Raw genomic sequence first — 26,870 nt, 5'->3', positions numbered from 1 at the left:
AAACACATGTATTTTCAGACCAAACTACCGGAAAGACAGGATATCTTGAGGGACAGTTACTTTTAAGCTACCCATTTTCATCAAGCATTCTGGTGAGGTTGACATTAGACTCTCAACTAACAGTGAAACCTAACCTTGATAGACTAGTTTCAAACTCCTTTATGGGTGGACGTCTAGTGCCAAGTTACATTGACTGAGTTACTGTACGAGTGCCCCCAAATGCTCTGGTACGGCCGAGAGTGGGGAGAGTATGCTCTCCCTCTCGAAATGCTCTCATATGGCCACGCGTATATAGCCTCTGTCAGGGAAGTCCTACTCAATGCCTTCTCACAGCGGCATTACTGTTGTTAACGAAAGTGAGAGGACGAAAAGCGAATGTCCGGCGCTTTAACCGAGTTGGTGGACACGGAGGGTCCACCTAGGGGAGTTGGAAAACCCTGATTCTAAACCAATGGTGCACATGAGCTCCAATATCCTGAGGGAACAAATGGCGTATGAATCAATCGTTGGTCACCGGCTACCATGGGACTGCATCTCCTTACGATGCTCCACTGCCTTGTGGATCAGATCTCTAGGTCAATGGCTTCGGGTGTGGCCCTTAAGGAAACCACCTGCTTCAGTTTGGGCACCTGGGCAGTATCACAGCCCCCACACAAATCAAATGAGATTTGTGTGGCACATATGTATCTGGTGCCTCTTTGTACCAATATTTGTGTTCAAATAAATAAATAAACGAGTAACTCGATAGCTGTAGATGATTATTAGGCTAGTAGCGAACACTCAGTCAACCAAACGCAACGTACAACTCGGCACATGCGCGTATTGCTTTGAGTTGCCACATGTCAGGATGAGGTGCCAGAGTAGTACTAGTAGAAGCATTAATGGTATTTGAAAAGACTGGGCACAGATATGACTCGGGAAAACCTAGGTTCATGAAATAACTTTTCAAGAGCACTGATTGTTTACAGGAACGGCAAAAGTCGTCTAATGAAAGCTGCAGAGAAATCCATATTGTATTTGAAATCATAACTTCGAAAACGGCCCAGTGTTGAACTGGAGGTTGTGGACAGCGAACCGCGGGAAAAGTAAACTGATTTTAGACATGAGTGAGTTGGTCAAATATCCACCCCAAGTCGAGTTTTTGGGTGTAGACAAACCGACACTAGCAACACTAAAACTTAAATTGCCTTTTCTGGTCAACCCATTTTATGGTAGTTGCTGTCATCTAAATGCGCAGAAGGTATATCAACGTTTCGAATTCTACTGATCAAAAGCTTATGGCAACCTGTCATCTGAATTGACCATCCCAATTGATGGTCGATAAGGTTCTCCACTTTCTTTACCTGACATTTCAGGGACCAATCTGGCAAAAAATTAGCAAATCTGTTTGGTGGTCTTGCAAGTGAACCTACGACTTAGGTGCCTACGGAGCGCATAACGCACGACTAACAAACATCTACTCTGATGTACGAAACAGCTAGTACAATAGTCCGAAAAGATGTTACATAGTGACAACACATATAAAGTCACTATCTGTTAGTATGCGCTGGGTCCGTTCTGATAGAATCACAGGATGGCAGTAACTCACGTCTGGAAATGTGAGTCGATTGCACTGAGGCAATTGCAACTATTACCCACTTTTTACCCTTAAGTTGTCGTTCCATACCTATTTGTTTCGGTACAACTTATTCATCTTGAACTGCGGTTTTTCCGTTTACACTTCTATCGCAGTTAACAGTATTCCTCTACTGACTTTTTCGCTTGTTATGCGATTTCGATGTGGCAAACTGAACCGATGAACAGCTGTGCCACGGCCTACTTTTACTGCCTATTATTAGCAAGAACAGTAGTTATTTGGCCGGAGATTACTAGAAACCCTAGACCTAAAGCCAGACATTTGAACCCTGATTATTCGAATGATTAAATTCGGAACTGAAATCATCTTATTGCGTACAGACATGATAAGTATTTATGTCGTCTTTCATATACGGAAAGTAGAGTGTCGCGGAGAAGGAACAAATTAGTAAAAAGAATAACCCACCTAGTGCAGAGATAAACCTTCGAATGTGTGTAGTATTTTGGAGAGATGAACGAAGTGGAACACAAAAATGACACCGCACTATAAATCAGTATGGGTCTTAAAAAGTCATTCAACATCAATGGGATGTGTTTATCAAATGCTTGCAGACCATAAAATATTTGCACCAAACTGACTGTTATGAAGCAATTGCATAATAGTTTGATGAAAAATTCTGAACTGAATAAAGAAAGTACTGAACTTACCATGAGGACAAAACCGGGATAAGGAAAATAAGGGTGTCCAGGTGTCATCATCTGTGGAGTGTGCCCAAGTGCAGTTGTCAGCATGTCCGGTCGCATTCCTGTGTTTGGAGCAGTAACATGACCCATTGGATTTGATAAATTGTGGCTGACGGGTTTTGATGAGGCTGATGAATCCGCATTTGCAGTAAGAAGACTCTGAGCGGTGGTGGCAGCCTGATGCTGTAAGTGCATGTCATACAACATTCTCTGTTGTTGCAAGAGCTGTAAATGATCAAGATCGAAGATGGCAGGGGTTGTACTAGAACCACCTGGTAAATTGAACATGTGATAAGCAGGTGGAGCAAACTGACTGATGAAGTGAGGCATACCTGGAGGAAGATGAGTCGCCTGAGAATTGTTGTTAACTTGTTGTGTGTGTCCAGATACGTGGGTACTAGCATGCGAAGCGGGTATTTTATTCAAGTGAGGAATCATGTGTTGCTCATTTTGACCATGAGGAAAGGGGGCGAGAGATGATTGTGCATTATTCTGAATTAAAAACTGATCTTTTGTGCTTTGTCCAGTGACCTCTCCAACGTTCATTTTGCTCATGTTATCCGGTAAACCATCCAAAAGATAGTTCTTAATATTTGGCTCCAAATAGCTGGGTTTATCACTGGTAGTTCTAGCAACCATGGAGGATGTCTGTTTATTATGATTCATCGGATATGATAGTGCTACTTTGGACACCATTTGTTCGTCGTAGTGTCGCGATGGATAGTCACTGGGAACACTGCTTACCTTTTCTTCTGTTTTAGGTGGAGGATCTAAAAGAACACCTAATGACGCGTTCTTAAGTTCAAAATCGCTGGAATGTGATTGTTGGGATATTTGCGGGAACGAAAACTGCTTCGGACTACAATCTGGTCGGTCTGTGGATGCTTGAACATTTCGAGAGTCATTTTGAGGTCGAAGTGGTTCATCTGCATTACTACTAATCTGTTGAGGACTTACAATTGAAGCTGTGTTGGTATTAAACTTTGAACCAGGACATTCACCACCAAAATTCGGTTTCCAACTGAATTGTTCACTAGGCAACAATTCCGGGGCAAAAAACAATGATGTCTCTAGCTTCCCATTAAACGCGCGAGGAGGTGGTTTACTTTTGGCGAATGACGCAAACAAAGCTTCTGCATCCAAAGCATCCGGATCTTTAGTAAGATTTTGGACAGCATCAATATGCGAATTGTAATCCGCATTTAAGTTTCTAAAAACTCAAAATAAAAATCGAAGTGTGACTTACTTTTCCGAACAATTTTGATTGTCGTGGAAGAGTTCCGGTAGTAAAGATACTGCTTCCTGAAGGCCCATGGCAATGGATGCATTTGAATTAACTATTTCGATTGAATCCCCTTCCCACTCTCCACAGTCAGCGTACGGATCCCATGCTAAATGTAAGTTGAACCATCAATTGGACATACCTTCAGACTCAACTCTACTTTTTCTTTCTACTGGTAACTGCTTCGAACTGTTGCACAACACATCATCACTACGACTTTGTGGTGGAATACAGGCTCGGTCACCAGCGATCGCATCTGTTTTATGGGGATTTCTTTTCTTTGTCCCTGGTTTCTTGAACTTTTCAGGGTGAGAGTTTGAGTTCTGAAAGTAATTACAAAGTTATTCGAGGTACTTTTGTGATGTTAACTGGAGGAGATACCAAGACGTTTTGTCCTGAGAATTTATCTTGACTTTCAACAGGCTTTTCTAGTTTCGGTTTAGCAGCTTTTTTCTGAGGTGATGTTGTGTCTGGTCCGGGTTCTGCTGCCTACAAGACTCCTTAACAAAATCCAAGTACCTACCGGTTGGGAGTGTCTTGTTTTGCCACGCTTGCTGACAGTTGTGTGCCACTCTTCTGTCGCACCACAGCGGAACTGATCTAGAACTAATTCAACTGCTCTCTCAATATCGTTTTCGCAGTCATATAATGCAGTGACTGCCTGATCTTCTGTACACTCAGTTAGTTCTTGAAGCTGTAGCCTCTAGTCTATCGGTAGAAGCAACATACCTGAACAACGTAGCACCGGATATTTACATCGTTATCTGGCCTAGATAAAACTTTTGAGATGGTCAGTTGTTCTGCTGTTGCATGGGGCATTTTAGAGAAGTGGCCAGTATGTCTATTATCAACAAACTCATGGTTGTTAACCTTAGGAACATTTTCCTTGCAATTCCCCTTACTGTCCATAGTATATATGTACAATATGTACAACTAAATTTACTTAGAAAAAAATTGCAAACGACACCAACCGACCTTACAGTGAAATCAAGCACCGTCAGTAGCGGATAAGAACCTACTTAAACAAAGCTAATTGGCCTTTCCCATCGACACGTTTCGAATATCTATGAAAAACCTTTCCATGCTTATCATACATTTTGTCGAATAACTCTTCGTAAAGCAACTTTTTATCGACATTCAATATTCAATGTAACTGTAAACAAGATAAGTTCTTTGAACTTCAAAATGATTATGACCAGTACGCCATATTATCTATCTTTGTGATCACGCTATGCTTTTCAGGTGCGCTACGGCTGTATCAACGATGTGTTACGAAGTTTGACTTTGTGAATCTATACTCTGATTTGGAACGTGAATAAAGAAATATATCTGCTCTAGCACAAAGTTGGAGCTATTCAGAACTACCCGTAGCCAACCAACATAGATCCACCTGAAACGCCAACATCATCGCCACATTCACGTCCAGTGAATGGGAAGACTATAAGATCTATTGTTTTTCTGTTGTAGAGATAGTTAATATAAAATCATTTTGATCAGAACGGGTATTTGTGACCATATGGGTAATTTTGATAGTTGAATTCATCGGTCGATCTAGGCTAAACAACCGCTGAAGACCTGAAAGTACTGGACGGTCGCTTCGTCCTAGTACGGGACGTCTCAGCAGTGTGCATCTACAATCCTGATTACGGAGCTCGAACCCAGGACATTCGGTCTGGCGCGCGAGAGTCGACATTGGGTACATTGCAAATCAAGTCGTTTACGGAATGCCACATCTTGGTATCCAGGAGATTTTGTGAACCCTCCATCTTCAATGAATACGGATCTAAAGGTCTACATCATCAGGCATGCAAACGACACGAGTTCATTTGAACCCACTCCCACCCGACCTCAATCAACTGATGTTTTCGTTCAACCTGCCTTAAGATATAGTACACACGTTTCTGCACGTCGCGACTCATTTCGACAACCTCCCGAAACGGCATACGATAAAATCGAAACTGACTGTAGCGTCAGCATTGACCGTCGTTAAGCTGTGTATTCAGAAAGAAACCCTGATAATACAGATTTTCCTCCCGTACACCAGAGTGATAAGCCTCATAATTATGATGCCTTCCCCAATAGTCAACAGTTTTTGCAACAGAACCTAGCTAGTATTTGACAACTGCGCTCTAAAAAATGAATGATGTTTCCAGAACACCTAAAGAACTACTGAGCATAGTGCATCGTATCACTTCATGATTTACCACATATTTTTTTCATCCCACTATTTTTTGGTTGCATCGTTTCTCTGTATTTCATGTTATAAAAGCAAATTTTTTTGATAACATGCTAATGTAAGTGTGTATTGTTTTTCTTCCATTCTGAAAAGAATATATGAAAAACGTTTTGTACAAAACTTTTCACATCATCGCAATAGCTATATATATACGCATATATTAACAAGCTTTTTTCGCGCATTTTGCTACCTTACTCAAGTGCGAGTGTATTTCGACATCCACGTACATTTTAAGTCATTTTGTTTTCAATGAGCAACCAGAAAAAAAGAAGAACCGACGAGAATCACATTGAATTACAAGTTCCATTATACATTTTCAATTGTTATATTGTACCGCATGGCCCCTTATATTAGGGAGAGACTACCAGATGATACTAGCTAAAGCAATCTATCGGAAAAGCGTATACCAACGTCATGATCGTTGGATCTAAACTTCCGACTGATCACCACTACCCCACTAAGAAGGGAGTTGGCTGTAGAGGTAAATTAACCGGCAAAATGAATATTCCTGTATATCTTCAACATTGACACTGACCTCATCTGTTTGGCTGAACACATCAAAGCTGAAGGCGCACAGACACGCGTCTGCACCAGATCACGAGTGGGTACGCCATGCTAACCATCCTTTACATCTACTAGACAGCTCATACCAAACGTTTCTCGACACATCAAAAACCTTCTAAATATATTGTAGTGCCGTGCTTCGTTAATCGTTCACCTCGGTAACCGTTATAATACAAATCTTAACAGCGCATAAAATCAGAAGGCAAAGGGAAGCGGTGGTTACAGTTTATTGACAAAAGACTCACATTGGAGATGGCGGGTAAGCCAACTCACTTTAATCAAGCGTTAGTCAATATTTATAGTCAGACAAGAACAAGTTACAGACATGCGATGAATAGGATAAGAAGTGTACACACTACTACGCTCATATAAAATAGTCAGGATTAATAAGTGAATAATTAACAAGGTGAAGACACGACTCATGATGAATAGGTGAATTGGTTTGTCCAGAAGTAAGAATAAGGCATATGGGCATAACATAACAACCGATACTATATAGCTCCCTTGCAGAAAACAGCACATTTATTTTTTAAAAATGTCTGTTTTCGAAAAATAACACTGAAGTGGCATGTGGATAACGTTAACATGTAGGGTAAAAAAATTGTACAATACCTGATAAATTAGTGTCATGTGAGGAGCGAGTTAGCATACAAAAGCGTCATACTTGTAACAGCTCAGGTTGGTTGGTTAAGAGTTGACCCCAAACGACCAAGCATATGCTAAAACAGTATTGTTCAAGTATTCATTCACTTCCTTACCTTTTGTAAGCGTTATATTCCCTATTATCTTATATGGAATGTTGAGAGACTTTGTTTGTCTGAACAGATAATCCCACGCTCCACTGTGACTGCGCGAAGATTGAAATAAAGACCTATTCACTACTTCACTGGTTTCTTCTATCAATAGCACGAGGATTACCTATAGGCACGAAAGTGGTGAGCCCTTTTTGAACACAAATTTAACCTCATTTCTGTTATTAATTTTTTTTTACTTAATCGTAAAAGTAGACCTGATTATCCGTAAACTAAGTTGAGTATATAACTAGTTTATTCCGTATTATCTTAAGTTATTCGTGTTATAGTAACCATTTTTCGTGCTAACTTCATTGCTATATTTGTCACATACCTCATGTCAGACTCAATAGAAACCCATAATCTGGAGGATTTGTCACCGGTGGAGATAGATACTGTTATGACTACGAAATCCCGACTTCCACAATTTGATCGTAGTGATCCTGAGTTGTGGTTTGCTCAACTAGAGCATTATTTCACGAGACATAATATCAAATCTGAAGGGATTCGCTATAGAGACTTGTGTTCTATCCTTCCTCCTTCAGTCGCCAAAGAAGTCCGTGACTTGATTTTAGATCCACCATCACCACAACCATACACCATCTTAAGACGAGAGATAATGAACCGTTTATCATTATCAGATAGTCAAAGAATCCAAAGACTTTTTCAAGGTGAAATACTAGGTGATCGGTCGCCGTCACAGTTTTTGCGTCACCTCCAAGTGTTAATGGGTGATAACACAGTGGGGGAAGCAGTCCTAAAACAAGGATGGATACAAGCTCTCCCATGCTACGTCCAATACTGTTTGGATGCACAAGATCCTGAAACCTCATTATCTCATTTAGCGCGTATAGCCGATAGAATAATGGAGAGAGGTCCTCCAACTGGACCAGGCACAATAAATCACACACAAAAAGTAAAATCAACAAAAGACCTCATCATAGAAGGACTCATTGCGAGTGTTAAGAGTCTCACTGAGGCTGTCACCAGAATGCAAATGGGTCATAGAAACAGGAGCAGGTCACCACAACGACCACGATCCAAGTCACAAAACAGGTCACAAATGTCCAGACAACCTGGGCAGTTTTGTTGGTACCACTGGAAGTTTGGTGTCAACTCAACCAAGTGCATGCAACCATGCGCCTGGCCTAAGCATAATTCTAAGACAGCGGGAAACGAGTAACCCCTCCCCAGGTCGCGACGACTGAGGAGGGGCGCCAAAACAGTCGCTTGTTTTATGTTAGAGACAGAAACTCTGGCTTGAATTTCTTGGTGGATACTGGTGCTGCTCTTAGCATCATCCCTCAAAATAAAACCGAGATTAGTCGAGAAACATCATCAATTACACTTCAAGCTGCAAATAAAACTAAAATTGCGACATTTGGGCAGAAAAACTTAACCCTAGATTTGGGGTTCAGGAGGAAATTCCCTTGGGTTTTCACGGTAGCCGACTTAGATCTGGCAATACTGGGGATGGACTTTCTAGAGAGATACGAATTTCTAGTTGACACCAAGAAACGGCGATTAACACTAAAAGAAACTTCGTATTACACAAAAGGCAAAGAAAGTCACATCAGCTCTCTTAATTTGATTCAAACTCCTCCAGTAACAACAGCGAAATTCCAAGATATACTCGCGGAATTTCCAAACTTAACTAAACCAAACCCACAGCCTTCTAAGGACAAACTAAAAGTAAGTCACACTATCAAAACCGAAGGTGCACCGGTTTTTGCAAAACCCAGGAGACTAGCACCAGATAAGCTCAAAATCGCTAGGGCCGAGTTTGATTATATGCTACAACTGGGTATTATCCGTCCCTCTGATAGTCAATGAGCATCCCCTTTGCATATGGTCCCAAAGAAAAATGAAGGTGACTGGCGACCGCGCGGGGATTACAGAGCCCTCAACCGTCAAACCGTACCAGATAGGTACCCAATACCGCATATCCAAGATTTCACAAACGGTTTACAGGGTATGAACATATTCACTAAAATTGACTTAGTCAGGGCATATCACAATATCCCAGTGGCGGATGAAGATATCCCCAAGACAGCTATTACAACACCCTTTGGCTTATTCGAGTTTGTACGCATGCCATTCGGCCTGAGAAATGCGGCACAGACATTTCAAAGATTCATAGACAATCTACTTCGAGATATGCCATTTGCGCAGGGGTGTATAGACGACTTGTTAATTGCCAGCCCCGATTTGCAATCACACGAACAGCATGTAAAAACAGTGTTAAAAAGACTGGATGAACATGGAATAAACATACATCAAAGTAAGTGTGTTTTCGGTGTTCAAACTTTAGAAGTAGACACCATTAAACAATACCCCATACCTAGTTCTCTAACACAACTGAGAAGTTTTCTAGGTCTAATTAACTTTTATCGCAGATTCATACCAGGTTGTGCACAATTAATGCAACCTTTGACAGATTCACTAAAAGGAAAACCAAAAGAATTCAAACTGTCTTCTGACGCTGTCGAAGATATTAAACAGCTTAAAGATAAATTAGCTCAAGCAACTACGTTGATGTATCCGAATTCTCTTTCCCCACTTGCTTTGATGGTGGATGCTTCAGATAAAGCAGTAGGCGGTACCCTTAACCAACTGGTTAAAAACGCCTGGAAACCAATTGCTTTCTTCTCAAAAAGACTCGCTCCAGCAGAGACAAGGTATTCTACCTTCGGGCGAGAACTTCTGGCAATCTACCTAACCATTAAACACTTCCGACACATGTTAGAAGGCAGGGAATTTATAGTCTTTACGGATCACAAACCACTAACGAATGCACTAAAAGCGAGAGCTGATAAATACTCACCTCGAGAAGTCCGACACCTTGACTATATATCACAGTTCACAAGTGATATCCGACATGTCAAAGGTCAGGACAATCAGGCGGCAGATGCTTTATCTAGGCTAGAAATAAACGTGCTACAGCAGTCTACAGTAAACTTCGAGACGTTGAGAAACGAACAAGATCAGGATCTAGAATTACAAAACCTGCTTAAAACAAACAATTCAAGTCTTAATTTAAAACAGTTCCCATCACCTGTCGATGGTATTCTAATCTACTGTGACACGACCAAGGCAATGCCGCGACCTTTCGTTCCCAAAAGTATGCGAAAGTTGATATATAATAACTTTCATTCTTTGTCTCATCCTGGCGCAAAAGCTTCAACAAAACTAATCAATGCCAGATATATATGGCCGAATTTACAGAAGGATGTACACAAGTGGGTTAGAGAGTGTTCAGCATGTCAACAATCAAAGATAAATCGTCACACAAATTCACCCATAGGTGTTTTCTCGCAACCAGATGCACGTTTTGCCCATGTGCATATCGACTTGGTAGGTCCTTTACTACGTTCAAGCGGTTTTAATTATCTTTTTACATGCATAGATCGATTTACCAGATTCCCTATAGCCATCCCGATAACGGACATCACAGCGGAAACAGTAGCCAAAGTTTTCATGCAGAACTGGGTAACCATTTTTGGTACACCCATAACAATAACGACGGATAGAGGAGCGCAATTCGAATCCGAACTATTTAATAACTTGGCTAAACTTCTAGGATCCAATAGGATACGCCGCACTGCATATCATCCTCAGGCTAATGGGATGGTAGAACGTTTTCACCGTCAGCTGAAAACCGCCCTTATATCTCACTCAAACCCCAATCAGTGGACAGAATTCCTACCGTTAGTTATGTTGGGAATACGAACATCTGTCAAAACTGACGCACAGTGTTCAGCTGCGGAACTGGTTTTCGGAACAACTCTGAGACTACCAGATGAATTTATTAACCCTAATACTAACAGTCAAAAACTTAATTTAGAAAATTATGTAGATCAACTACGGGACCACATGTCTAAACTTAAGCCGATTAATACTCGTGAACAATCGCGCGCCGTATATATACCTAAAGACCTAAGCAATTGCACGCATGTCTGGATAAGATGTGACAAAATAAAAGCACCACTCAGTCCTCCATTTGAAGGTCCTTTCAAAGTCGTCTCAAGAAAATCTAAATATTTCGTGATAGAAAAACATGGAAACATCGACACAGTAAGTATTGATAGGCTAAAGCCGGCTTATCTAGATCATAAACCACCATACGTGTTGTTAGATCGTTTAACTGACAAATCCATTACGGAATCGAAATGTAAAGATGATAAATCTTTACAAATGACTAAAATGGTTCACTGGGCACATCCGATTAGTCAGTCAAGGATGTTGACAGTTTCGACTGCAAGATAAATCTAACCACGTAGCTAATCAGACCCTGCATCTACTTAAAAATAATTTTTTTTCCTCATTCCGCTTCACATACAACTCCCCAGACCTTTTACCTTTGATATATAAGTGTTATGTTAAATATTTTTTTTAAATACTGGACACATAAGCTAGGTATTCCGAAACGATGGCTGAGGATTTTAATCAAACTCATACAACTAACACTGGCAAATACAACGAATTCAAAAAGCAACCCAGGCGAGTTTTATAATTTCTTTTTCTGGTTAATTAACTATGTTGGTTGTACTTCTTATATATCTGTATACATTTTTCTATAGTATTATTATAAATACAAACAAAGAACTTGTACTGTTCCAATATGGCACTTTGACATATCAATCCGTCCTCTTGTTATCTTTCTCTCATATCTGATCAACTTATGGCCAACAAACGTCGTATTGAAGGGGGTTTTGGTGAACAAGAACATAGGCCCCACGCACTCGAACCTCTGCCCTCCTGAATGCTGGACCGTGTGCCTAGCCATTAGACCACATCAAACCACGGGGGAATGACTGCAATTTTTCCTTTTATCGACTAATCATTCATAATACTAATGAGTAACAGGACTTACACACTTCTGAGGTGCAAACCAATTCGTTACTTGGATGAATTGACGAAATATTGCTTCAATATATCATGCACACCTAAATCAAACCAGAAAAGGGTATTTGACACAACTGTACTTGATCCGCATACTCCACACAATTTTTTTTTGCTTCTTAATCGTATATTCGTTTCCGTTTTGTGGATTACTCTGATGCACCCTTGGTTACGCACCTAGTTGTAAAAGGCGGTCATCACTGGCCCAAGGTCATGCATTTGATCGATTTTGTTAAAGAGTCCAAATTCTAGCAAGTTCACCCTTTTACATATATGCATTACAGAATAGTTTTTTTTGTTTTCATGGTTCTTCGTGCACAAGATATCTACACTATGTTTATTTCCTTCCAGAATACCAATCCGTTCTGGAGGTTTAGCACTTACATGAACCGAACAATTGTCAATTGCATTTATGTATTTCCATTTTGTATCTTATTATTTTATGCAGGCAGTGGAGCAGTTCTTCAGGTTTGCTTGATTTTCACCATTACCTCTAAAGTAGACTCTTCTTTACTTTTTACTTGAGGGCGACTCAAGAGGCAGGTGAGTAAACACCTGATAGCCGGTCTGAGCATGGAAAAATCGTATCTCACCAAAATGGTGTTGTGTAGCCCGCTCGCGGCACTTCCTCAGATATTCTTATTCCACATTCTCACACTTTCTCTTGAAAGCACGCAGCAAACCGTCAGCGATAGTTGTAGGAAAGATCACATGCTACAAAATAAGATGACAAGCTGGTAAATGAAGAGACATCCATGGACTATCATTGAAAGCGTTAGTCGTAACTGATTGTAAGTCAAATAGTGAGCGAGTTGATAATTTCGCCTTGGGATGAGAAATACAACTAAGATGATTTCGATAGATAGGTTAATCGAACCGACGTTCCTACGGAAGTCGATTCTAGGGGGAAGCTAATGTAACAGCTCAGGTTGGTTGGTTAAGAGTTGACCCCAAACAACCAAGCATATGCTAAAACAGTATTGTTCAAGTATTCATTCACTTCCTTACCTTTTGTAAGCGTTATATTCCCTATTATCTTATATGGAATGTTGAGAGACTTTGTTTGTCTGAACAGATAATCCCACGCTCCACTGTGACTGCGCGAAGATCGAAATAAAGACCTATTCACTACTTCACTGGTTTCTTCTATCAATAGCACGAGGGTTACCTATAGGCACGAAATACTTATGTGGAAATGTACATGAATATTGTCAAGATGAGGACAGAAATGGAAATGTTAGTATGTGATTATGAGTAAATTAGTGAGCGTACAAAAAAACTTGATATGCGTTTATGTCGTGACTGTTTGGACATGTTTGTATGAGCGATTCGAAATATCATGAAAATAGAGTAATAAATTGTTTATATTTATGACAGCGGAATAGATCGTGTAAATAAGTGGGGTAGAATATATCAGGAATCTGTCTTCGGTGCCGGCTGAATATGAGGATAAGGAACAGTGAAATATGAAGGTGTTCTGATAAGCAGCAGTAGAGTGAATAGCATCGATTAGCGATGATTGGATTTGAATTTACATAATTGGAGTTTATGTGGGATAAGAATAATCCAGCCGCACGTTGATGATTGCACCAACGGGTGATATTCATCGCTGTATTGCTATTGATAATGTTAATAAACTGCGAAGTCAATGTAGGTTGTCATTTGCGCTGGTTTATCGTTAAATATTCATTAGTGGAACGACCAGAGAAACAGGATAGTGACTGGAAGACGAGATAAGTGGAGTCCTATTCCTTTATGCTCGTGAAGCCTAGCGTGGTTTGTGTAGTTAGAGGGACATGTGCTCGACCTCCTTTGTTACGAAACCGTACTAACGTATGATAAAAAATACCAACACATATGATTATCGATGACGGCGAGTGAGACTGACTTGAATGTGACAAACCAGAGTGTATCTTCGAGGGACCATCTCTAAACCCTATGTACTGGTATAGGGTGCAATGGGAATAGAATATTAATAGCAGTAATCGGATAGTTTTGATGAGCAATGGATGATGCAGCATTCAGTCATACTTGTGCATAAATGGATAGTATGAACATATTCATTATTAAATCGGCTGGTAATGCGGCGTCGAATACTTGATTTGTGTAGAGACACGAAAGTAGGGGTCATCGTGAAATAAAAATTGCTGAAGTTCGGTTTAGGTTATCGCTGAAAAAGTAGGAAACGACGATTGCTGTGTACCAATGAGATGAATGAAAATTAGTTGTATATCGAGAACATAAGTTCCTACTATCGGGAGTATGACTCCAAACTTATGTCTATGATAGAGTTGTTAACCGTTGCTGGCGTTTTGGAAGTTGCAACCATACCATTATCAACGTGCAGGAGGTTCTGTCGACTGCTTAGACTGAGAGTTTGTGAGCACGTGTGGTTCACCAGAACGCCAATTTACTTAGCAGGTTGCAGGTTATTCAGTGTACGAGCAGATAGTAAAAACGTCGGAAATATATAACATGAGATAGCGATATATCCGCACGAATGAACGGTAATAATTTGGCCATCGATCTGACAAATGATCCAGGACAAAATAGAGATGATTGATCCTAGCGAAAAGCTCATTAAAATTAAAGGGCATCCGCAGACATAATCGGAGGCGATATCGAAATGAAAAATGTGTTGTGTAATAAATAAAAAATGATCTCGACTAAGTGAATGAGTGTAATATTATGCCGAAAATGACATGGAAAAAATGGAACGAACTTATTTAAATCGGGAAAATTTTACGTGATTGAATAATAAAAATATTCCAGTGAGTTCCGAATGCCATAACGTGTAATGTCCATATAATTATAATTTGTTCGGTGACTGATATGATTGCGTAATTCTCATAAATGTAATGTCAGCACGAACAAAAATAATAGTTCCACGTTAGGTGATGGTACGACATCATTGTAATAATGATCATAAGTTAATTATTCGGATGATAACGGAATAATCCGCCTGATGGATCGATGAGCAGAAATGACATGAGGACAAAGTATCGATAAGATAATACGATTCGAGTATGTCCATGTCGTGCTTCATAGGCTTCGCTGAATGTGCTTGTCAAAAGTATGAGATGTCGAAGTTTCTTCATCCACGCAGGCTGCTGCGTTAGGTTTGTCGTCGGCGGTTTCCACTTTTGGTTCGTGTTCGCTCATTGCGGTTGCCAATTCTGTTGCTTGTTCGCACGTTGGGATCATAAAAATATCTTCGAACTCCTACATTGCAAAATTTTGATTTAGCTAGCTTGGCATTTTCGATTAAAAGATCGAATGAAGTTCCAGTTTCGGTTCGGAAAGGACAGGAGGATTGATGGCCTGTGTTGGTCCAGGCAATGATGGTCTCTCAGTTGGTCCAAATTTCTTTTGAAAGAATCGACAGGGTGAGTTTCGATTACGTGTTGAGGTAATGAATTCCACTCGTTGACGATTCGATGGGAAAGTCGGTAGTTAACTGGCAAGTAAGTTCTGGGCTTGTGATATTTTCTGAGTGTCCTCGTAAATTCTCACTGTCCTGTCAGAGTCAGGATCAATTTTCATCACCGGACAAAGAGGCTACTTCGTGTAACACTCAAGAATGCTTCAGAAGTAGAAGACGTCCTGCTGGCTAGTCACCTACTGAAATCCGATGGGAACGTAAGAATACTGAATGACATACCGTATTCTGCGCGAAATATAATCCGGAACATCCTTAAAGAATCTCGCGAGTTTTTCCGCGGAAGAAACATCATTGTGCAAGGTGTACCGGAAAATACGGACCCAGCTCAAGCAAACGTTGATATTCGGGAACGGAAATTTATTAAACATTCCTTGAAACTGAAAAACATATTGACTCCACAGGTGACGAGGCTAGCCAAGAAAGACGGAGACTCTAGACCCCGGCTAATGAAGATACCTCTCCCATCCTCCCATATGGTGGCTACAACTCTGGAAGCATTTCGTGCCAACAGCCGTCGGTTCGCAATTGAAATCCATATGCACCCGCATAGGCCACATGACACCAGGATCAATCATAAAGGCAAGTTGGAGCTGACAATGCCACTTGTAGACTGTCATGATCATAAAAAACGTGTGAAGGACAGGGACTACCAACTCGGAAAACCTTGTATAGTTTGGCGACCCGTCCATTCACGTAAGGCTCATACAGACAAACAGGAAGAAGCTCATGCGTTTCAAATTGAAAGCATAAACTGCCTATACATGAACGCCGCAAGTTTACCAAATAAAATGGATGAGCTACGTGAACTTAGCAACGCTAATGATGCTCATCTGATAAGAATATCTGAAACTTGGATATCTTCTCAGTTTACGGACCAGGAGCTAGCAATATCTGGGATCTCTTTGTTTCGCAACGACAGAAAGACAGGAATGGGGGTGGAGTAGCTTTAGACATACGATCATGCATGGAGTTACACCAACTTCACAAACAAGAGTTTCTCAATTTTGATGAATCCGTATGGTGCTCAGTAAGATTATCTACCGCCTTGAGGTATCTAGTCGAGGTCATCTACAGGTATCCCACTGCTGACATCGAGTACGACAATCGTTTGCTGGAAGGATTAACCCACTCTACGCGTCTCGGATTCTCTCATATCCTGATTCTAGGAGACTTCAATCTTCCTAGGGTCAACTTCACGGAACGTACTTATATTGGAGTTGAAAACTCGACTGAAGCTCGGTTCTTCAACCTCATTGAGGATCTGGGATTATTCGAAAATGTGAAGTCGGCAACTCGTTAGAGAAACAGTCAGACGCCGTCAGGCGTGGACTGGGTATTTACAAACGATGAATTTCTAGTCGACAACCTCTCAATTTTGGCTCCCCTAGGGAAAAACGATCACGCCATTATATCCTTCGGTTTTGTCAGCAAAATTGAGCTAAGATACCCCAGCAACAACGGGAGCTGGAATTTCAAACGGTTGAATGTGTCAGCTTTACAGAACTATCTACAACAGGTGGATCGGGATGTTTACCCCCAAGTTGAAGTTGATGCCCATTGGGATTGCTTACTGCGCACGCTCTTATGTGATACTAAGCATTCAGTTCCTCGAACAGTCCCAAAAAGCTACAAACTACCTACAATCATCAATAACCACACTCTTCGTTTGCTAAGCCACGAAAGGCATTGTTGGACTGAATATAAACGAACTGATAACAACGGCGGGTACAGGCAATACAAACACATAAGGGACATATGCACAAAGGCAATAAGATAAGATAGGATTCAATACCAGACCAAGCTTATCGATAAATCTGTCTCCAATCCGAAAAGCTTATTTCGTTACTCAGCTTCTCTTCGACAAGCCAAAACTGGAGTTTCTCTACTGCTAGGTCCTAATGGTACGACCAATAACGATGGGGATGCCGCCAAACTTTTGGCCGAACAATAATCTCGGACATTTCAACCGACCCACACCACCCACACTGATGAAAGCTTCATCTGCAACTGCACAGAATTTTCAGAAGTGAACCTGAGCGCTGACCTGGTGTTCCATACACTGAAGCACCTAAGAAAAAACACTTCTCCTGGTCCGGATATAGTTCATTCTGCTATACTGAGGGAAGCTGCTTCAATCCTGACAATACCGCTTAGTGTGATGTTCTCTTACTCGCTAAGTCGAAGCAAACTACCAGAAATTTGGAAGCTGGCTCACACCACACCAATTTTCAAAGGAGGTCGACACAGCGAACTCTCAAGCTACCGACTGGTGGCCCTTCTCTCTATACCTTCTAAAATTGTGGAGTCCCTGATATGCGATGCTATACACGACTACTTATTATCCTTTAAGTTCTTCTCACCCTAACAGCATGGCTTCAGGAAGGGTCACTCTTGTACGACCAACCTGCTGACTGCGGTAGACAGATGAACAAGCATCTTTGATCGCAAGGGGAAGGTTGACGTCATCTACCTTGATTTCTCGAAAGCTTTTGATAGGGTCAACCATATATGTCTTATCAATAAGCTTAGACGATTGGGTATCAATCTACCTCTAATTGACTGACCCACTTCATATCTTAAAAATCGACATTTTAAGGTTAGAGTTAACTTCACTTTCTCCCAGGCGATGGAATGTCCTAATGGTGTCCATCAAGGCTCAATACTAGGACTTCTTCTCCTCTTGATTTGTAAAAACGATCTTCCACAACAAGTATCGTCTGACTTATTGCTTCTTGCTGATGATGTGAAACTTTGGAGAGAGATACGCAACCAAGAGGATATACTGGCACTTTAGGAGGATCTGACTCTACTTCAAAGTTGGGCAGACGACAACGGACTTACCTTCAGCACTTCAAAGTATAAAATAGTCCATCTGCGACATGTCGCAGACTACAGTTACATCTTGGGAAACTCCTCTCTAGAAGTATCCAAAGTCGAAAAGGATTTAAGAGTGTTGGTGCCCTACGACTTGAAGTCCTACGCTAACTGTGACAAAAACGCATTTCAAGCAAACCTTGCACTGGTAGCATCGAAGCACATTTTTGGCCATTTTGAAGGTAGAACTTTCCACGTGATCTTCAAAAGTTTTATTCGTCCCCATTTAGAGTACGGAAACATAGTATTTCCTCCCTCTCCGAAAGGACAAGGACACACTGGAGCGTATCCGACGGCGAGCCAGGAAATCAGTTCGGGGACTCAAACTCAAGCCTTATGAAGAGCGCCTCCAATCACTTAACCTTTACCCGTTAGAGTACAGGCGTCTTAGACGTGACCTTCTTGTGACTTACAGTATCCTTAACACTTCTGGTCATCCCCTTAAATATCTACTTAAGCCTAGTCACAATACTAAACTAAGGGGTAACACCAAGAAACTGGAGACCCAACATAGCAGAACAGACTGTAGACACAACTTATACTCCTTAAGAGTTGTCAAATGCTGGAATTCGCTGCCGACTGAGCTAGTCCAAGCGACTTCCTAGGAGTCCTTTAAGAGGAAACTTGACCTATCCTTAAAGACTAAGGATAACATCTTATTATGATTTACCAATTTCTTTTTTCCCTCTATTATCGGCAATATACCTAGGCTCCTGCCTGGAGGTATTGGTGATCCACTGCTACTAGACAAGGAAGCCCGCCAAGCGAAAGCTTCTAATTCGTCCACAACCATTTGAACCATTTGAATATGGAGCCCTACCAAAACAAACTGTGTCATCCCATTACTGAAAACTTTGGGTGAGAACCTGGATTTTTAGTGAAAAACAAGATATAAGGATCTAACATCCTCATTACTGAAGACCGTTTAAACTAACGTGTGTCCGCGCTGCATTAAATTGCAACAAGGCAGGATTGGAGCGGCCCTAGGTTTGGGATTAATTATTGGGTGTTTCTCTGGATCGATACATTTATTTTCGGCAGCTGCAGTTAGTTAGAAGCCAATTAAACTGAAAGTTTGTACGGATCTCATCTGGGGATTTACTCCAACGGCAATTCCAGTCAATTGATTGGGTTGCTCATTGCACTATTCTTACCTAGTTTAACTATCTGGTTTTAGTTTTGACTCTAAAATTGTATTAGTTTGAGGTTTGCGCTATTTTCTACTGTTATTGATTGCTTTCGTTATTAAGTGTACGTGGATTGTGCGCGCCTATTGTGTCGTCGGAGAACCTATTCTCTTATCTAGCTATCACTCATGCTATTCTTCATGCACCTATAGTACACAAAATACATTCTATCTAGGTGCAAACCCCTATACTGTCTCTGAACTTAGGGTCGAGGTCTAATTGATCTCATTTGGTCTTACTGGAATCCGGATCAGGCTGCTTTGTTGGTCAGACTAATTTATGAACTACCTTTGAGCGACACTAAAGTTACCTTGAGATTATCCATCCACTAACTAGGAATAGGTGAGGGTTAAAAACCAGCGCGACGAATTATAATTATGATTTATAATTGACGGTTAGGGCTGGGAATTAGATTCAGGGTTTTCGTCACGAACTGACATCAGTTAAAATGCCAGAACGCTATTTAGCCAAACAGATGATTAAATTTTGCGCCAAAGTCTGCTATATTACATCTGATCGGTTCGTCCAGAAATTACAGTCTGTCTGTTTTCCAGTTAAGAATCGTTAACTACAGACTGGTCTTCAGCAAAACAATCATTTTAGGGATCTATCATTCTTAATTCTTATCACACAGTCTTCCGGAGAAAATAGCGTTGAATTGTCTTGACAGAATGTAGCATTCACATCACTGTTGTAAGACTGCACTAAGCCATATTCTGTGATCTACTCAGCTAAATTTGTGGCAATATAATAGGTCTACTTGCTCACGCCACGGACAGTGTTTTCAGTGTTAGATCTCTCAAGCGATTAGTTTAAGTGGGTTAAACACCATTCTAAGTACATGCTCAGGATAATCTCGTGATGCTTTATCTCATGCTATTTTTCTTGTTTATTCATTTTGTAGTCTGCACAAAATTAGTTTTACTGCTAACTAGATGTCTGTCTAATGTATGAGCAGATTTCATTTACTGTGGAACACTGAAAGTTATACTGTTGTTTTTTATTCTCGCCTTTCAGTTTCTACTTGCCACCCAATGCTTTTGCTGGACAAAGTAAATGGAATCTGTACATGTATGTTGTAGTTCAACAGATTACACTTCGGGGTAATCTTTTTAAAGCTCAGTTCCTCACTAAAAAGCTATGTGATCGGAAAAGACGAATAAGGATGAGAGTTGAAGAAAAACAACTATTAGAAAGTCAATATGCCTGTTTTTCCTAGAACTATCGGTTATCCAGCTGGGTTTATTTATTTTATTTATTTAAACACAAATGTTGGTACAAACGGACACCAAATACATATGCGCCACACATATCTTATTTGATTTGTGTGAGGGCTGTGATCCCGGATGCCCTAACCGAAGCAGGTGGTTTTTTCTCAGGGGGCCACACCCCGAACCTTTGACCTAGAGATCTGATCCACAAGGCAGTGGAGCATCGTAAGGAGATGCAGTCCCATGGTAGCCGGTGACCAACGATTGATTCATACGCCATTTGTTCCCTCAGGATATTGGAGCTCATGTGCACCATTGGTTTAGAATCAGGGTTTTCCAACTCCCCTAGGTGGACCCTCCGTGTCCACCAACCCGGTTAAGACGCCGGACATTCGCTTTTCGTCCTCTCACTTTCGTAAACAACAGTAATGCCACTGTGAGAAGGCAGTGATTAGGACTTCCCTGACAGAGGCTATATACGCATGGCTGTGTGAAAGCATTTCGAGAGGGAGAGCGTTCTCTCCCCACTCTCGGCCGTACAAGAGCATTTGGGGGCATTTAGATGGCAGCAATTACCATAAAATGTGTTGACCAGAAAAGGCAAATGAAGTTTTAGTATTGAGTGTCGGTTTGTCTACACCCAGACACTCGACTTAGAGTGGATATTTGACTAACTCACTCATGTATAAACCAGTTTAGTGGTAACTAAATATTTCTCGAATTGTTTGAGATGGAATTACTCCTGTAGAATGAATTGATATCAATTCTTGGTGTAATTGTCATAAAACCTATGAGATCCGTTGCTTAGTAAAAATCACAGGTATAGTGTTTCTCTTTGTACCGTAGGTTATAAACCAAGTATCAGCAGAAGCACATAGACCGAAGTTTATTGCCTGCAGACTTACGAGCTAAAGGTATCACTCATCTGACCTTCCAATATTCTAGTAAATGCAGTTTTACGCTGAAACAGTAGACATCAAGTTAGTTGTGAAAGATGACATATAGCACAATTATAACTCCGTACATTTTTACGCTGCGGTTATCACAAACTCAGTTCTTAACGGACCGGACAAATTTTATTCACGAGCCTGGACGTCATTCTCATTGCATCTGTGTGGACTTTTTATATAGAACTTTATTCTCGTTTGAGTACTTATAGTTTTACATTTGACGCAAGATGGTTTGTACGTATTATAAATTATTTCATTAGTTCCGTGGTTAGGTTACCTAAAGGTCTGATTTTAGACTTGAAGAAAACATGAGTTGGTTTTTATAGAACTGATGAATTGAGTTAGGTTCTTATTTAGCCTGTTTCATAGTGAGGATTTGTACGTTGACCAATCTACCATTTTCTTCATTTTTCAAGGTTCAGGATATATAATGTTTTGGGGATGGCTGAAAGTTTGAGAAACTTGCCTATATACAAGAAGGATAGTTTTACTCAGTTCGTTCCTCATTCTCGAAGTTCTGAATCCCGAATTACTTATGTTTGTACCTCCAGCTGTAATCGGTCTTGGATCATTAATGGAGGTCGGCATATGTTTTATGATTTAAGTCTTGATAGCAAAAGGGAACAGTACATTTCCTCTCAGACGAGGAAAGATGATGTTGAGTGTCCTCCGAATAAAATCCCTCGTCTAAGTGCTTTGTAATTTATTTATGCCGTATTGAAACATTTTGTTTTGTAGATTATTTATTGTATTTTATTTAATTCTGTAAATATTTTTGGAACCCAAATAATACTTCTAGAGTTTTTTTCTTTACTTCTGTTCAAATGGGTAACTTGAAAGACTTAATGTATTTATTCAAACAACTTACCAAAACTATCCTCTGTTCTGTAATACATCCCATGGTTTGCTTAATAAATCCATTTTAATTCGAATTTGTTTTTTATGTCTTCTCGCAGTAAATTAATCTTAGGATTGAACAGTTAATTCATTAAAATTGTTAGCCAATCCTTCTGCCATAATCATTAGATTAATCACATCATTTTTGCTCTCAAGCCAGGTACAAGCAACTTGTATATTAAATAAATATCGATGTGCTCATGTGTGTTTAAATGTAAATCTCAGTTTATCGTCGAATAGTAATAACTTGAGAAGCATGTACATACTGTTATATCTGTATCGTATGTAGTAGACCACTTCTGATAAATCCAATGCATTGTTCTACCTAAAACCGATAAAGCTCTAAGTCGTTTTTACTCATCCCAATAGGTTTCTACCCCTTCGTAGTTATTTCTTCTTGATTGTTAACCAAGCTAAATATGCTGTATTGAAATTTTGATAACTGACAGACTTTTGTTCATGAAACATTCAGCTGTGCAATCAACTGGCGGAGTCCATTGGTTTAAGCGCAGTCGGTGGTTATAACTTGTTCTTTTAATGCTACTAACATTTCAGTTGAAATGAATATTATGTTTATAGCTTCTCTGTGTGTTTATGTCTCTTTTCTTTCTCGGAGTTATCGTGGAACCCTAGTTTAAACTGATACCTATTTTACTCATTCATGCGAACTAGCACTACTAGTTAACCTAACAATTCATTTCTCCGAATTCCTATTTACTCATAACGCGTAATTCTTATTATGCTCAACTGAAACGCTATCTAGTGTTCATTTTGCTGACTCAATAATTGTCAATAGTGCATAGGAAACAGTGCAAATGTACCAAATGCATGATGAACATAAATATATCTAGTAGCTCTATTGGTTTAATAGTACTGAAAGGTCTTTATGCAGTCGAGCATATCACTGTCACGTTACTAATCTTCCTATTGAACGCTGAAATGCAAGTACCTTTCGTCCACTCGTTTCTCATCTACAATTTCAAATGACTCTGTTGCCTCAAGCTCTAAAACAGGACGTCGAAACTAGTGCGTTTTCCATGGTTTACAATCAGTTAATTACATACTGGCTTTAAGTACTTGGTCAGTTCTGACTGTTTTCCTTCGATTACAATTATTTTCAATATGCAGTTAATTAAAGATCCATAGAGCTTAGTACATACATTTTCCAGCAAATATTAGCTTTACTGCCGTACAATGTTATCGGATTATTTGAAATGACTTCAAGTAGTAAAACTATATTCGTTAACCGAAACCTTAATTTCTTATCCTTAGGAGCTTCTTAAGTTATTGTGGTATTTACAATCCGTTTACTTTACAATAAACACAGTCTATACCACTCGAAAAATTTGAAAACAAATCTGCATACCTCTTGAAGGTAAATAAATTTCTTTGGCAGTGGCAGTCGACCGGAAATGTGATTGAGTATGGTAAGTTTAGGTCGTTCTAAAAGTCGCGGGAATCTGATGAATAGAATGACTCGTAATTATTAAAGTGAAAAGTTGGTGGTATGATATCTAGGATTACTGAATCAAGAAGCGGCTCAACTCTAAATACGTTTGTCAAACAGTGCCACAGTTGAACTAGAATTTCGGTATAAGTCCCGCATACTGACAATAATTTGTGGGACACAGCGAAGATGCAAGAAGTTACATCCATTACAAGGGTGAACAGAATTTTTGTGAAACTTGTCAAATTAATTGTCATAAAAACTACTTGAAGATGAATAATCATAAAACTGGATTGGATAATGTAACTGGTGATATCTACTGCTGTAAGGGGTCACTTTGTGCACACTAAGCAAAAGTTTATGTGTACAGCAAAGATAAATCTGGATACATGTGACAATGGTGTGATGCGGTCTGTCTGTCGGGTATATAAACCGAGTATGCTTGAAATAAACGATCCGCATAGCAGAAGCTGCAATTGGTTTTTTTGAACTCAATTGGAAGGGCTAGGCGGACAAGGGATCAATAAAATCGCTAGACTGCTCATACTGGTAGAACGTCATTGATTTGGCACAGCGTTAAGACTAGACAAGTCGTATTCCGATTGGTGGATAATTCCCGTGATAAAAAGTCGGACATAAAATCATAACAAATTGACATACAGCCTTTTTATTTTTATTAAATTCATAACACTTATTTGTTAATTTCCATGACGATTCATCAAGTAACGTCTTACAATTTTGTTACTGAGAAGTATTCGTTTTTAGTGGGAAAATGGTATGTATTTGCAATTGTATAGCTTTGAGAATAAAGTTACAGGAGGGTCTCCTTCGTCAAACCACTTGTGATACCAATTTATCCCGTTTATCTAACAAAAATCCTTTTTCAGGCAAAAAGAGAAAATCACTGGAAGGACTTCTTTTCATATATGGGTTTAATAGAAACTGGTTAGAATACTTGATAGAGTTGATTACAAAGTATGAGACTTGAATGCAGTTGAAAATACGTAATGTTAATCAATTACAGCGCAAAATTAATACATATTTGATGAAAACAACTCAATTGGGTTTGTTTAGAATACAGAAAAGCGTGATATTTTATGTAATTGACGTTTTAGTGAATAGTTGTTCGAATGCATGATGTAATTCTGGCAACATTTGGGTAGTTATCATAGAACGACCGTATTTAGCGTATGCCAATTGTGAACATTTTCGTGTAAGAGAACAAGCTGCAAATGCAGCTCCAATAGTAGCTGTAAACAGTAGATTCCTAGAAAATTTTAATAATGGGAAAAGAAACAAAAGTTATGTGTATATAATCATCGACAATGTAGTATCTAGTACAAATGCTAATAGGCCCAATTCGCAACAACATAGAAAGAAATAGTATTAACTAGGCCCCGTTACTTATATATAGGACAAAGTAAATCTAGGTGGTAGAAATAATGTAGAATTCACCTTATGTGTATGCAAGTTCAATTTATTGTGCTAAAAATTAGCACACTAGGAAAAAAGAAATGAAAAATGAGAACAATCGTTCCAATAGTATTGGAGAAACAGAGAGAAATAATTACATGAAATAAGAAGTGAAGATTAATACGATGCTTAAAATCTTAATGAACAGATTTGTATGTGATACTAAGACTGCTCTTATGCTACCCAGCTCAAGATTTTAACCACTGATCACGGAAGTCTCATATACCACAATTTTCAAGTACCATGAATGTTTTTGTTTGACCGTCCCAATAACTTGTCCATTCCAATCTTACTTTATTTAGTAAAGAAGGTTGGAGTGACTAAAATCTGGAATATTCACGTTTCGTAAATCGAGTGGCCATATGCTACCGACAAGAGAATAGTATCGAACAAACTCCATCGGACAAGACTCAGCCTTCAATAAATACTCCGATGCCCAATTTGTAGTAAGCCCATTCAACTACTGTATTATTTGTGTGTTCTCTGTAATTTAGACATTTAATCCACTTTGTAAATTTATATGTGAGTCTGATTGAGCGCACGTGTCTGCACATCAATCTTTAATCTATTCTCTCATTGGTTTTAAACAAAGACAATCAATAATTTGTCCACAACCCACTAACACTCATTGATACACACACACTCACTTGTTTTCCCTGTGTTCTTACTATCTGTACGCTTGCGGATTTTATCCAACTTCAACAATAAACTATCTCTATAACTGGTGTTCAGGCTTTTGAATAATCTCGGGTAAACCCATAATTTTACTAGGAGATTCAGCCTGCATGAAATATTCAGTTAACGGAATATTATTTATTTATTTATTGGAGTCAGATACAGAGGAATTAATCCTCTAAAAATTCATGCAACAAACGTAGTAGGTATACGAAACCCGAAGAAAGAAACCTTGTTAGGACTATAATTATGTCGGCTATCGACATTTCTAGATAAGTGAATTCCTTAGAATACTTAATAGTGTTATTAGAACCTCTTACATTTGAACTTGGAATAGATAAGAATTCATGAAGGAAAAGCCAAGCCATTCTCTCTTGAGTATAGAGTTCGGTTCACAGGGTCATTCAGTTGATTATAGGACTGACAATACATGACTAGCATGCCATTGTTATCCTATCAATAGATCTATAGTTCTCATAACAATTTGTGACATGTACATGTACTTTTTGGTATGCTTTGTCTGCTAATCGTTTATCTCATTCCTTGTTGATTTGAACTATATAAGCTCATAAGTAAATATATTTGTAATATCCCAATGAGTAGAAAAATTAGATTTTCTG

At 39.6% G+C, this 26,870-nt stretch overlaps 3 protein-coding genes across 3 annotated transcripts in view; 1 reads left to right on the top strand and 2 right to left on the bottom strand.

Moving 5' to 3' along the window:
• Positions 1-1,938: 1,938 nt before the first annotated feature.
• Smp_000460 (hypothetical protein) lies at positions 1,939-4,510 on the bottom strand (the record flags this gene model as incomplete). The annotated part of the gene is made up of 6 exons (XM_018790414.1): positions 1,939-3,529; positions 3,566-3,710; positions 3,744-3,924; positions 3,956-4,090; positions 4,125-4,295; positions 4,331-4,510. The coding sequence occupies 6 exons, from the start codon at positions 4,508-4,510 to the stop codon at positions 1,939-1,941; spliced, it is 2,403 nt and encodes an 800-aa protein (XP_018646324.1).
• Positions 4,511-7,529: 3,019 nt separating this feature from the next.
• On the top strand, positions 7,530-8,448 carry Smp_122320 (hypothetical protein; the record flags this gene model as incomplete). Its single annotated transcript, XM_018790413.1, has 1 exon — positions 7,530-8,448. One exon carries the CDS (start codon positions 7,530-7,532, stop codon positions 8,373-8,375), a length of 846 nt encoding a protein of 281 aa, XP_018646323.1. The 3' UTR covers positions 8,376-8,448.
• A 16,499-nt stretch (positions 8,449-24,947) lies between these two features.
• Positions 24,948-26,870, bottom strand: part of Smp_000470 (0710008K08Rik protein) — a 7,352-nt gene continuing 5,429 nt past the window's right edge. The window contains exon 8 of the mRNA XM_018790412.1: positions 24,948-25,369. Coding sequence (XP_018646322.1) covers positions 25,198-25,369 — 172 coding nt within the window. The 3' untranslated portion in view covers positions 24,948-25,197. The remainder of the gene's footprint in view (positions 25,370-26,870) is intronic.

This window comes from Schistosoma mansoni (genome assembly GCF_000237925.1).
Source record: "Schistosoma mansoni, WGS project CABG00000000 data, supercontig 0113, strain Puerto Rico, whole genome shotgun sequence".
NCBI lineage: Eukaryota > Metazoa > Platyhelminthes > Trematoda > Strigeidida > Schistosomatidae > Schistosoma > Schistosoma mansoni.
Note: the sequence above shows the minus strand (reverse complement) of the source record. Positions and strands in the feature narration are given on the sequence as shown.